This window comes from Macadamia integrifolia, chromosome 12 (assembly GCF_013358625.1).
Source record: "Macadamia integrifolia cultivar HAES 741 chromosome 12, SCU_Mint_v3, whole genome shotgun sequence".
NCBI classification, from domain to species: Eukaryota; Viridiplantae; Streptophyta; class Magnoliopsida; order Proteales; family Proteaceae; genus Macadamia; species Macadamia integrifolia.
In genome coordinates, this window is record NC_056568.1 from 11,379,393 (window position 1) to 11,393,665 (window position 14,273).

Consider the following 14,273-nt stretch of genomic DNA (forward strand, 5'->3'; position numbering starts at 1 on the left):
GGGGGGGGGGTGTGGGAAGGGGGTAGGGCTCATGTGATAGGTTTGAGGGACTAAAATTTGATAGATAGATAGATCCCAAGATACTCACTCATCTACTTGTAACCCAAATAGAGTTTTTTGACTAAATTTAGGACTATGAAAAAGGTACCACCTTCATTTTAGGATTGGCTTAAGCCCAAAACAAGCATGTGGGACCAAGGATTTAGGGGGATGGTATCGATATCGGTGTTGGTCTCAGCCAATACTGATCTGATACCTATGGGGATCTGATGGGATCGGTGAGTCGGTCTATTTTACTCAAAAATTTTATAAAAAGTACTATTTTTTTTCTATTTTACCCTTGAAACAATCAGGATAATTGATCTGAATCGGTATCGGATTGGGGATCGGTCTCAGCAGATATCGATTTGATACGGCCGATCCCAAACCGATAATTGAAACCATGTGTGGGAAAAAACTTGTGCTCCTAGAGGTTTCATCTTAACAAGGTTAGATTGAGGCCATGTTTGAACCCAAACACCCTCCCTACTCCTATGGATTTACATTATCTCTAGCCACTAGGATGTCTAACATGGCATCCGATGGTTGGGAGGAACCTAACTTGCACCCCAACATACAGGAATGCACCCCTAAGTCCTCCCAAGCTTCCATCCATTGAACGCGCATTAGGCATCCCAATGGCTGGAGAGGATCTGAGTCAAACTCCTATAGCCAGGTTGAAAAAATCAAATTAAATCCAATCGATTCGGAGAGGAAGTATGAGTTTAATTACTATTGAGATATTTATGTGGCTCCAACTAGGGGTGTCAATTCCTAAACCGAACCGGTAAAACCGGCCGGACCGAACCGATAACAACCCGGACCGAACCGAACCGAAGCCTTATTGGTTCGGTTCGGTTTCAAGTATTGTAACCCCAAAACCAAACCGAACCGCACCGAAAACCGGATGAACCCGAAACCAAACCGAAACCGGCTCAAAACCCGGACCGAAACCGAAACCAAACCGGTAAGAAACCGAAACACTCCAAAATTCATTAAAAAAATTAAAATTTGAATAGTTTTGTATACATTTGTATGGAAAATCGAATTCAAACTAGACCAAAAATCAAAACCAACCCGGTTACAAATCGATTTAAGAAATCGAAGTTCAACAATTCATCATTTGGTTGTTTCCTAATGGCTCCATACCGGTTTAAAAAACCGATCCAAACCGAAATGAACCTAATAAATCCAAACCGGTACCAACCCGAACCCAAACCGCACCAAAACCGACACCAGACCGAAACCGATAAATCCTTATTGGGTCGGTTTCGGTCACTTCCAAACTCACACCGAAACCGGTGGAACCGGACCGAAACCGCACCGACCCGGACCGTTGACACCCCTAGCTCCAACCATTGTTTTAATTTTTATTTATTTTTTGTTTTATTTTTTTGTTTGTTTTGTTTTGTTTTTGTTTTTGTTTTTGTTTTTGTTTTTGTTTTTGTTTTTTTGTTTTTGTTTTTTTTTTTTTGTTTTTTTTTTGTTTTTTTATTTTTTTGGTAGAAAACATTGTTTTAAATCAAGGTATTGATATTATAATGGTATGATCTTGGCCAGTACGCATCCAATCATATCGGACCATTTTGTTCTAAGTTTGAATGCAAAAATCGTTCAAAGATCATTTTGCTCTTGATATTGCCTGTTCCACCGATCCCATATGGAGTCAAAAGATGGTATCGGTATTGGGCAATAACAAACCATTACCGTTTGAAACTGTGGCTTTAATTCGTGTCATATTTTTTTAGGAAAATACATCATTACTCATTTTTGGATTGTTTTTACAAAATTATCCATTTAAAGTTTTTTTGTTTTTGGATGATTTACATCAATCTCTCCCGTCGTTTGTCGAAATTACATAATTCCTCTTAAAAATAAAAAATTACATCTAAACCCACCCAAACTAATACTGTGGGAAGGTGTTATTTCACCACTCAACCCCTTCTCCCTAAACTCTCTGGCACGAGTCTTCCCGTCCTCAACGGTTCAACACAACAATCTCTCCCTCAAGTAGCTGTATTGGATTTGCAAGGTTTAGATTTTGGAAGAGGATTTCAAGGATTCAGATGGTCACTAATGTTCAGTGGTTGGCTAGGATCAAGGGTTTTGGTTTCTGGATATTGTAAGAGAAACGGTCAGCTGATTCGGGTTGTCTAAAGCTTCTGGAAAATTGGATTTTCAGGAGGGAAAGAATGCTTGTTAACCTCTGCCCTTTATGCGTCAGAGGTTACAGGCAATAACAAGAGATTTTGCAGGGAATTGCAGGGGCCCAGAAGTTACTGTGACAAGAGGAGAAGGTGAGGTGGAATTATGGGCTGCATTTGCTCAGAAGGGGCCTCTAGCGATCAGCCTGCTGAGGTCCAGAGAGAGAGAGTCTAACAAGTCCTCCAAAAGATCGTCTCCATTTGCAAGGTTTGGATTATAGAATAATCTGACCGATCCTTCTTCATCATATTTTCAAGCGAGGAGACGATCTTGGCCTGCTTGATGGAGAGGTTGTCGTGTTGCCCTATGAGAACGACGGGAAGACCCGTGTCGGAGAGTTTAGGGAGAAGGGGTTGAGCGGTGAAGAAGAAGAAGAAGAAGAAGGATGGGGTAAAATTGTATTTTTCATTAAAAAAAACTAACACTTCTCCCAGTGTTAATTTGGGTTGGTTTAAATATAATTTTTCAATTTTCAAGGGGAATTATGTAATTTCGACAAACGACAGCAAAGGTTGATGTAAAAAACCCTTTTTTTTTATAGATAGAATCCACATAAAGTTTCAATTAATAAAAATATCAAAAATTAAGTTTAGGTTTATAAAACTACTTAAAATAGTAATTCTCTTTCATCTTGCTTGTATTTTTGTTAATTGAAACCCTTAATTATATTATGCATGCAAATGAGATCAAAGGATTTAGATCCTCCAGTGCTTGGGGTAACTGTGAGACCTCTCTCTCTCTCTCTCTCTCTCTCTCTCTCTCTCTCTATAGTAGGGGTGTCAATCCCAAGCCCGCACTGATTTAATTGATCGAGCTTAGCCTACACCAATTATTAAACGTGTTGGGTTTAGACCTGACCCATTAATAAAGAGGTAATATATGATGCAAGGGGTAAGGCACAATGGGCACCTGACCCTTGGCCTATTTGCAAACTCGACTCGGTCCGACACGATTAGCCCGATCATTTATATGTATATTTTGTTTTGTTTTGTTTTGTTTTGTTTTTTTAATTTTATTTTATAGAATAGGGTATATATTGATATTTTTATCAATTATTGAATGTAATTAAGTGTAATATTTTTTTAAAAATTGTTTGTGATTTAATAAAATATATTAAAGTATCTTAAATCTAAGATAATTAAATATCATTTAAGGCTTTATTGTTATAATATCCTATTTAAGGCTCGATTAGGAGAAGCCTAGTTAAATATTGAAACTTGATCAAGCTCAACACAAGACCACTCATTCATTTAATAGGTAGGTTAAGATCCAAGCGGACTTAGCTAAGCATGATCGAGACCGATCCAGCTTGACTATTGATACCTCGAGAATCCAAATCCTAGAATCTAATCCACTCCTGTGCCACTGGAGGCTGAAACGTGGATACAAAAATACACCCTAACATGTAAGAAGTAAGTGTGTCAATCGGTTTGGTTTCGATTATTTGGTTTGATTTTGGTTCGGTTCCAAATGATGATAAGGCGGAACATAACGTAATCGAGAATCGACTCTGTTCCATATTTAGATACTCCAATCGATTCAATTCGGCTCGGTTTGATTTTGGTCCAATTCGGTTATGCTATGCAGTTTTATACCTCGGTTTTATTTCTGTTATGAAAATGGTTACACTTTTGAACCATAACTGTGATGAACCAAAGGCCATAATGGACTCAAGTTATGGGCCTTATGGCCATTGCTAACTTCAAAATTATCTTAGCTTGTAAATATGTGATGATGAATTGTAAAAAACACTTACCACATAAAAAAGAAAAAAAGAAAAAAAGAAGAGCTTGCAAAAAACACTCTTAAATAATAAGAGCAATTCGGTTCGATTTCGATTCGAACTAATGGTTTTGACACCCTAAACCAAAATCGAACCGAACCAAATATCATACTCATATATTCAAACTGAATTTAAACCAAATAAATTCGATTCGATTTTAATCTAATTAATTCGGCTTGATTTCAATTTGAAATTGACACCCTTAGTAAAAACGCATACATTCAAGTCTTTCCAACTGTTGAATGAACACTGATCTTCTACACAAAAAACAAAAGAATGAGCACCGATCCGTCATTGCCACCAGAGAGGATTATTAAATCTCCAAATCCGAGATTAAATTGAACACGTGGAGAATACATCCAAATATCAGATAATTAATTGATTTGTGACTAATTTAATTCTGTATTTCCCAAAACGCTTTGTTGAAGTGGCAACAGGGATTTAGTTTTTGGTATCAATTGAGTATCGGAGAGGGATTGTTTGGTATCGATTTCGTTAACCTTTTGCTTTTAAGAAAAAATATGTTTTTTTTTACTGTTTTACTCCTTAAATGTTACGAATAATTGACCGAGATCAATCAAGACTGAGGGATCGTGCTCAGCCAATATCGATCTGATATGTCTGATACAATCGATACGATAACGATACTTAAAACCATGACTGAGAATGAAAGACGGGATGATGGGAGGCGGCTTTTTTATTGGGATTTGGGGATATTTGTGTTTTCAGGTTTATAGGTTTTTGGGTTTTTCGGTATGAGTGTGGTCTTCCGCCAGATCTTTTGCTTGTTGGGGTTGAGATGTTTCACCGTTTACCGAGAAAGGCAGGTGGTCTGGAGAATCAGGACAAGTAGTGGAACTGTACGGACAATGTCTTTCAACTCCCAGTTTGTCCTCTGAAACGGGGAGATTGGATTGGGACTGCTTTCTCAGAAATCTCTCACCCTATGTTAGACCGGGGATTTCCACCTAGGGCCTAGCTGGACTATCAGACGGGAGACATGAAACCTCAACAACCTTAGGTCCTAAACTAGTTAAAGCCTTTACTAGTATGTTATATTGGATGAATAAGCAAGTGGGTCCCATCCAGTGGAAAATGAAATCTTTTCTCAAAAAAATGATCTATATTAATATTGAAGGGTAAATTAATTAAGAAATTAAAAAAATAAGATAAAGGGGGGGTTCATTCGAGAACTGAAAAAGGAAGCAGGTTAAAAAGACTCCTCACCTGAGGACAACCCCTTGTCATATTACGTCATCCAATCACGTCACTACAGGAACTCTACTGCATGCACTCATAGTCTAGCTATCATCCCCTATAAAGCCCATTTCCTCGCCCTTTTCTTAGCTTTTCATTCCATTTTCAAATAAGTCTTTGATAATATCGACGATTGGCGAAATTACCCTTTCCATGGATAAAGAGAAATAATATTATTAATAATAAGGAAAATTATTTAGATATAAAATATTAAAAAAAAAATTTTAATTCTTTCAATTTGGTTTAATTATAAAACAAGTAGGATTTGTGGTTTTAGTGCACAGTATTGAATTAGGTATAAGTGATCTTAAAAAGTCAAAAAGATATTTATATGGTATTAGCACGTATCGATTATATCAAGTAATTTTACTTCTAATTTTACTTAAAAACAAGTTTACTTAATTATTTTATGTTTCGTATTATTTCACCGCTTAATAGCTAGTGATACTAATGACCATATTGTGCGATTTATATCTAAATTGATGCCTTAAACTATGAGTAAATCTAATTTCTATATTTTACTGTCTTGTAAAATTATTTATTTTATGAGAAAAGAAATCTCATCTGTCTAGCCAAACACATCAAGCACAAAATGATCGTGCTGCCACCGTTCCTGCCTATGTTCTCGTTGGCTTCATGTGTTTCACATTTCATGTTTTAGATAGGTAAATTTCTTTTCCCTGATTTTATAATCTTTCCATCTACATTAATACTAATGTTCTTTTGTTACGAGGGTAATTTCGTGATTTTGAGAGTTATCATGGAGTTCAATGTCATTTCGGCCATTTCATTACCACAGCTGTACTTCCTTCGCCATTCTTTTCTTACTGGTACATATCGTAATTTAAAATTTAATGAAGGGTTTGGTTTGGTACTTGTTAGGTTCGTCATTTACTGCCCCATCTCTTTCTGTACCCTTTTCCTCGTCTCGCGGCTACCCTTTCATTATAACGCGCGAACACCACCAGATATAATTGAGAGAGAAGTCCCTGTAGCTGTTCGGAGGTTGAGGGGAAAAACTCCTTTCTTTAGTCTCTTGAATCGAAGACTTTGGTGTTTCCATTTACACCAAAAAAGACAACCAAAAAGAAAAAAAACCGTCTCTTTTTCGTCGTTAAATGTAACGGCTGGCGTACTCCAGTACGATGGCTACTTGGATACTTGCTGCGTTGTGCTGAGTCTGCTGACTGAGATAACGTTAACGATAATTAACGGCGACTCATCATCTTCTGTGTTCGCCATTATCGTTTTCGAGCTCGCTAGTACGAAGTTTGTTGATTAGCTTAGCTTTGAAAGCTATTCGGATTGCCGCTTTCAGTGGAGGTTTCGTACAAATTCTACAACGGATGCTTATACGAGAGGTAATGATGAATCGTGTTCTTACTTCTTATCTACTTTTCACTGTGAGATTCCATGATTTCTCATCGTGGATCTACTCTGGTTTTCTGTTTATCTGAGGAGATCATATTTTGAATTCTTCTGCTTTAGGAATTAATTATTGATTGTTTTGGAGCTTTGAAAACTTGTTCATGAAGATCTTTTTCTTCTGGATCGGGTACTCTGAAGTTTCGATTCTCGAGTCTAATTATTTCAGATTGTTTTGAGCTTTTCTCTGTCTCTGACCCAAGTTTGGAAGTTTTTAGGGTTTTTGTTATCTGAAAAATATTTTTTGAACGGTACTGTGAGTCTCAGAGGCTGTGACTTACTTCATCAGTTCATTGAACGACGAGCCTCTCATTTCTCGTGTTCTCTGAAACTTTGGTTTCGCTTTTTCGTGATATCTGAGCCTTTCGTGCTTAAGTTACCTACAGTAGTAAAATTGCAGTCTTTTGTATACTTTGGAGTTTTTTATGAGAGATGTGGAAAGTTTTTTGTCTGAAGATTCTTATACAAATAAGAGAGAGAAAGAGAACATTGCTTTCAAGCTTTCCATTTTTTCTTTGTTTTTCCTTCTCCTTTTAGAGAGAGAGAGAGAGAGAGAGAGAGTTTTTGCTTCTCCTTCGGCAACTCATGTGATGCCTCTGAACTCTGCGCCATTTTTAGTTGATTAGGATAGTGATATTTCTCTCTCTCTCTCTCTCTCTCTCTATTTTCTCGTAATAATGACGCTAACTGCTTTTTATATTGTATGGAGTTGCAGGAGTACGATTTGGGATTTGAACGGTTGATGTTGTCGAGTTTAACAAGCTTTGAAGAGGGACTGAAGCGGAGTACGATCCATGTCTGAGAGATTCGAGTCAGATAGATGCTTCAATCAAACAAGAACGAGCTTCGAGACTTCGCTTCTGGGTTTAAGCAACTTTAGGCCAGAATCTCATGTAGCTCAACAAAGCCGCCGTGATAAGTTAAGGTTTCAACATCATTCAAACCCATCCTTCATTGAACCTGGGATTAACATTAACCCAGATCTTCTTCAAGTTCGGAATGTTAGGAATTGTGATCTAATGTATGATCCAGTTATGTATTCTTCTTCTTTGGGAATGTTAAATTATTCGAACACCCATGGTCTGCAACAAGAAAGTGCAGAAGATCGAAATGGTAGGTCATCAGTGGGGACGGAGGATACCCCATTTGTTTGTCATCCAGTTCATTCTTACTTTAATCCTCCAGCTAAGGCAAGTGACCCGAACAATCCTGGTTACTGGAAAGGGTTTGGGTCACAACAAAATTGTGATTGGATTGATTCTTCATTTGTCGGGGGAATCTTATCAGGAACTGTGAAGGAAAACACCATTCCTTCGCCTACTCTTTATTCCAAGCCTGCATCAATTGGGTATGAAGATTTAAGATCACCTTTGGTGAATCCAGCGAATGAAATATCTGGAGAAATGCAATTCAGTTCTCCTCCTTTATTCTACCAAAATACTCTTCAGGAAGTTGTGACTTCTTCAGGTATTGGGAGACAAGGTTTTGAAATGGCTTCTGTTTCACAGCAAAGAGCTAGAGAAACTGGTAATTCATGGGTAAATGATGGAAATGAATTGGTTCTTTTTCCATCTTTTGGAAACCAGAACAATGGTTTGATTCATAAGTCTTTGGATGGTAATCTTGAGATGAAGTCTGAATTGGATTTCGTGGCGAACAAGAGTGGAAAATTGGGAACTATTGCTAGTGATTCTACGCCGCAGGGTCTATCGCTGTCACTTTCTTCGCATCGACCTTCTGAAATGCTTACGGTTCAGTTTGGAGGAAGATTTGGGTCTGAAGATTTTCAATCCCAAGCTAATGGTTTGAGTAGTTCTCAAGATTCAAAGACTAGTGGTTATTTGTGTTCAAGTTCGAAGTCCCCTCTTACATGTGTTCGACGAAATACGGCTCCTCTTGGCCCCTTCACTGGGTATGCAATGATTTTGAAGTGTTCAAAGTTCTTGAAACCTGCCCAATATCTTCTGGATGAATTTTGTAATGTCACTAGCCCAAGGTTCATGGAGATGTGTAAAACAACTGAGAAGGGTTCAAGTAACATTATCAGTACATGTAATACCACTGACACTGAGACTGAGATTGGCCCAAGGCCTGGGAGATCTGGCATCTCCTCCTCTTCATTCTATGGTTCTAATGAAGCTAGTGGTGAATGTGGAAGTGGAAATGGACCTTATCAGTCATGTCACCCTGAGTTCCAACAAAAGAAGGCAAGGCTATTATACATGCAAGAAGAGGTTAGTCATACCTGTGCTCCTGCTAATAATTGCCATACAGCTTAGTGCATTGAGTTTTATTATAATTATGACATGTGGAACTTTTGGATTGCTTTAGGGTTTCTTTATATTGGTTACTAGATCTACTTAAGCTTGCTGTTCAATCACACCATGGTGACGTTCAGTCAATTAGGATCTCCTTTTTCTGCTTATCTATGAATAGTCATAAATGTTCCCCACCAAAAAGTGGCATCTTTGATTTTTTCTTCCTCTTGGTATCTTTTGAAATGAATGTAGGAAAAACTCAAGTTATGAATCGATGTATGTTTGTGTACATGCAACTGTACGTGTATATGAAAATATGAAAGATACATTTTTGTGTGTTTTTATGCATGTGTATTTTAACATATTTATTTACAAAATATGTAACTTATTCTACGGCGTAAAAAGGAACATACCCAACCTTCATGGGGAAGGTCCTGTTCAAGGTTAGAGGTAAAGTGAAATGAAGGGATGTGAAATTAAAACAAAACAAGAATGGAAGCTTATCTAATCAGATTATTGTGTAACCAATTTAGAAATTTAGTAAATATTTTTTTTTTTGGTAGATAGAAATTTAGTAATTTAACTTTTCAATATTTTTCAAAATAGACGTTTTAGCCTTCTTTCATACTTTCCGATTCAGATCTAAGTAAGTTTGATGGAAAACTGAAGTAAAATGTATTTAGTAAGTTTTGAGTTGGTCACAATTGTAGTTGGTATGATTAGTACTAGCAACCTAATGGGGCCTATGGGGAAAATTCTGAATAATCCCAGGAAATTTGTATGGTAGAACACATTAGTTTAAAATTAAAGCAAGTATGATGCCACTAATTCACTAAAGGTACTTGTAAGTTATAACACAAGAAAACAACGTCAAATATGTTTTAAAAATTTTTGTTTTGAAACCTCAAGTGTTTAAACATTAGTTACAATTTGTAACTCCCTTGGTGTAACTTCTTGTGAGTTACAATGTTACAACACCAAGTCACCAAAGTTCCAACTTTTCTGTGCAGTATTATTAGCTGTCTTGTGTTGTAACATCATCTGTCTTTTGTTGTCTGTACCATCACATGGTCTTGTTAAAACTTGGGAAGTGTCATAACATACTAGAAAATTTTTGTATCATCAAAGCCCCATATATATGGATAATTATGTATTATCATTTCAGTTTCAAAGAATCACCAGGGTAATGGAAGTAGAAAAAAAAAAATTAATAATTATAATTAAAAAAACCTTTTAATCTGTGGGGAAAAGAAGTAATGTATGACGACTTGATTACTCAACCAATATTTGTTTATATCATATGATAGTCGTTGATGATGTGACAATATAATGCTGTCTCCATATTCTACGTGATCCTTTTTGTCCAGTTGGTACTTAGTTTGAGAAACTTCTACACTCTCTTCGGTTTCCCAAGTATTGTAATCAATTCTGAATAGGTAAATTATATTAGGTCTGCCGGTTGCACGTAGAAAACTTACTCCACAATAATATCTACTCTTCTTCTTGATGTTATGCAAAGCAATGGATATTCAAGGAAAATATGGTAGAAATAGCCAATATTTATTCATTGTATAAAAAATGGTGTACTGTGACATTTACCTCTGCGCTCTAATTGGTTTGTCTTTACATAGAAGTCTCATCTGTCTGTATGAATGGTACTATAGTGTCATGGTGCATAGCTTATTAATCTGGTGGAAGTACTGGCCACTGGCGACTTTACTTTCACTGCAAGTGGCATTTAGCTTTGTTGTGCGAATTTTTTGTTATTTTATTGATGTCATTTTAGATCTTTACCAATATATATATATATATATATGTTAGATCATCGTGGAGTATTATGTTCAAGACAGCCAGCAGCTGGCATGTACTGGGTATGGATATTTAAGTTTGAAATTGTGCATGTGGATAATGTGGTTCTTCTTATAAAACTCTAAATCTCAATTACTTTTGAGTATTTTATTATTATTATTAAATTAAAGACAATATGCTTAAAACTCAGGTCCATGCCACATTATTTTAAAAGAACTCTCTCAGTATGATCTAAGTGTCATTTAGGCCTGGTAGCTCGAAGAAAGTGAAATTCTAACATCTTACTTGAATAGCACTAAAATTATCTGGCTAGCTTGATGATTTTTCAAGTGAGAGATCTTGGTGATTTGATGATTTCAGCAAGTAACATGTAAAGGTTTTGTGAAAAAAAAAAAGAAGCAAGAAAGATGAATTGAAGCCTACTTATACTTACCAAGAAAACAGGTCTTATGAAGCATATATAGAGAAACATTGTGTCATTTTGGATCATCATGGAGTGTTATGTCAAGGTTCAAGAAGTCGGTGATGAAACTGAGTTATTTCTGGTTTCGACCGAAATCTAGTCGAAATTCTGCAGGGGTCGGTGGTTGGTTTTGTTTGACCATTTCAATGGTCAAATGACCATATTTTGGGCTGAAACTTGGCAGAGGTCTGATTTAGCATCCCTAAACATAGTAGAACACACTCAAATTGTTAAATTGGTTTCGTAACTTAGGTTGGCAATGTATGTCATATCTTTTCTGTATGCTTCTTAAAGATACATGAATAAGTACTATAACATATCAAATATAAAAAACCATTTAAAATATGCAATTGCAAGTGATGGATGGAGAAAAATAATTTAATATTATTAAATTTCAAAATACGATATCATAAGTGTGCAGTCACTAATTTCACATAAGGTGCACATAAGCAAAAGTTCCCTACCCTTCGTCCTAATCTCATACTCTGTTGATTCCACATAGAATTCCAGGTAGGCTTGAAAGATGAGGAATATTGTTACCTCCTACGAAATCATTTCTCCGACTTGATCCCAAAAGATGGCTATGTTATGATATGTTGGAAGAAACGCTTAAAGTTCATCACAATATCCACATACTCAAGGTAGTCCAACCTCGGATATAGATCACCGGAGACCGGGTTGGGAAGATGATGTGAACGTGACTCCATTGTAGTTGCTTGGTGGACCAGACTAATAGCTGTTGGGGGACAAGGAAGGAGAAGATGCCATCCATGAAAGATGTCACACCCTATGGCTGATAATCATGAATAGTGTGGAATGAAGATGAAGAGCCATGCTGATCATACCCACTATACCCGACATTGGATGTGTCTGTGGGAAATGATGGTCCATGCCACTGTCCCGACTGCTTGAACCCACTACTACCGTCCAAATTGAGGCCTCTAAGTGTGTCAAACATGGAAGAAACATCGATCTCCATGTCAACGCTGTCATGCTCCTTATCTAATCTGAACCTACAACTTTGGCCTCTTGTATTAAATTGTTGCAAGATTGAGCTCCAACCATTAAGTATTAACCTTATTTTTTTTCTTCAAAAATTTGTTCAATAAAATGAAAATTTTAAACCATTAAGAAAGAGAATTAAATCCAACTCCGTGAAGTCGTATATTAACTAATACTCTCTAACATATAAAAAATTAAAGCCTAACCACTACATATTTACCCTATTTTTTGCCAAATAATAATAAAAGAAAAAATAATTAAATAATAAAAAATCTCCCTCAAATCCACCAAATGTTAGTTGTAGATAACTTGTATAAGCTGCTAACAACTTGTCCCACCAAGAGTTGGGAGTGGAATGGTCAAAATCCATGTAAATTAATGTTTTCAGGCTCACGACAGGCTTTGGTAAGAAACCTATCAAAATTACGCGTTGAAATGCATCAAAACAATACCCATTTTGATGAATTTTGGTTTTTATAGCACCAAGTTGTAACGTTTTGATGAAAAACGAAATGGAACAATCGAAAACAACCAAGATTTCGACCGAAACATGGAAGTTTTGACCAAAACTTGGAATACCTAGTGAGCCGCATTAGGTTTCATGCCATTTCAGTTTGAAACCAAAAGTTTCGGTAAGTTTGGACCGAAACTACCGATTTCTTGAACCATTTGTTGTGTTCAAGACACCCAGCAGCTGGCATGTATTGGGCATGGGTACTTAAATTTCAAATTATGCATTTGGATGATGTGGTTCTTCTTATAAACCTTAAGGCGCCGTTTGTTTGATGGATAAAAAGGGTGGGAAACTTGTGAGTGTGGGTCTCACATGTTGTGGGTTGACTTGGCTAGGAAATAATTGGAATATGTATTTTTTAGTGGGGTGGAATTTGGTGTGTGAGAGTGAAAATGGAGGTGAGGTGGGATTCTATGGGAAAGAGAAGAAATAGGAAAGAGTGATAGACACAAAATCAACTTTTCCATGAATAGTGCCAAGGTCCTACCAAATAGTGAGTAGGATGGGAAAAAGTTGAGTGCCACATCAGCAGACACCAATAATTTCATTTAAAGAACTTGTCTGGTAAGTTTCCCACCCCATTTTCAAACACTCATGTTTGTGGGAAACGAGTTCAAATTTCCCACCCCTTTTTACTTTTTCCACTTTTCTCCATCAAACAAACATATGGCCTAATCTCAATGACTTTCGAAATTTTTTGTCATGCTTCTATCTGAATTATACACAGTATGCTTAAACTCATGCCCATGCCACATTATTACAAAAGAGTAATTCTCTCAATATGATCTAAGTGTCATCTAGGGCTAGTAGCTCAAAGAATGTAAATTTCAAACATCTTGCTTGGACATTAGAAATTATGTGGTTAGCTTGATGATTTTGCAAGTGGGAGAACTTGGGTGATTTAATGATTCCAGCAAGTAACATTAAAGGTTTTGTACCAAAAAATGAAAAAAAGAAAAAAAGAAAAAAAAACATGAAAGATGAATTGAAGCCCAGTTATACTTGACCAAGAAAAGCAAGTATTATGAAGAAAAAGAGAATGTTTTAAGGAGGAGCCGAGGAGGACAGTTGATCCTTACAATTAGGAATGCAACATGAGATTAAAATAAAATTTGAGTTTTCCTCGATGATTTCATATCTGATGGTGTAGAACAGGACCCCTGCAATAAGATGATCCCAAAAGATGTACAATGAAGTGACCGATATATTCGAGCAAGCACTCAGTTAACAGTAAACAGGGCAGAGAAACACTGCTGTTTTTATGGTGTTCAAATTCCTAGCAGCACTAGGAATTCTCATATGATGGAATTTAGGTTTGGCTGTTTAGCAGTTTAGGTATGGGTTATATAAATATGTGGAAAGTAGGTTAGGGTTGAAAATAGTGGGATGGGATGGAGGTTTCTTTTTTTTTTTTTTGGGGGGGGGGTTTTTTTTTTTTGGGGGGGGTGGGGTGGTCCATTGGTGGAGATGGGTTTTGTGTGAGATAGAAAGTGTTCTAGAACTTCAAATTCAAGTTGA

The 14,273-nt window shown here is 36.6% G+C and overlaps 1 protein-coding gene across 2 annotated transcripts in view; it reads left to right on the forward strand.

Moving 5' to 3' along the window:
• Positions 1–6,245: 6,245 nt before the first annotated feature.
• The window catches only part of LOC122057909 (BEL1-like homeodomain protein 9), a 29,989-nt gene continuing 21,961 nt past the window's right edge, over positions 6,246–14,273 (forward strand). Inside the window, exons 1-2 of one of the 2 annotated variants that reach the window (XM_042620277.1) lie at positions 6,246–6,645; positions 7,425–8,943. In XM_042620277.1, the coding sequence (XP_042476211.1) occupies positions 7,504–8,943 (1,440 nt within the window). In that variant the 5' untranslated portion in view covers positions 6,246–6,645; positions 7,425–7,503. Of the gene's footprint in view, positions 6,646–6,696; positions 6,840–7,424; positions 8,944–14,273 lie in introns of those variants that run through there. The other variant, XM_042620278.1, reaches the window with a different exon arrangement.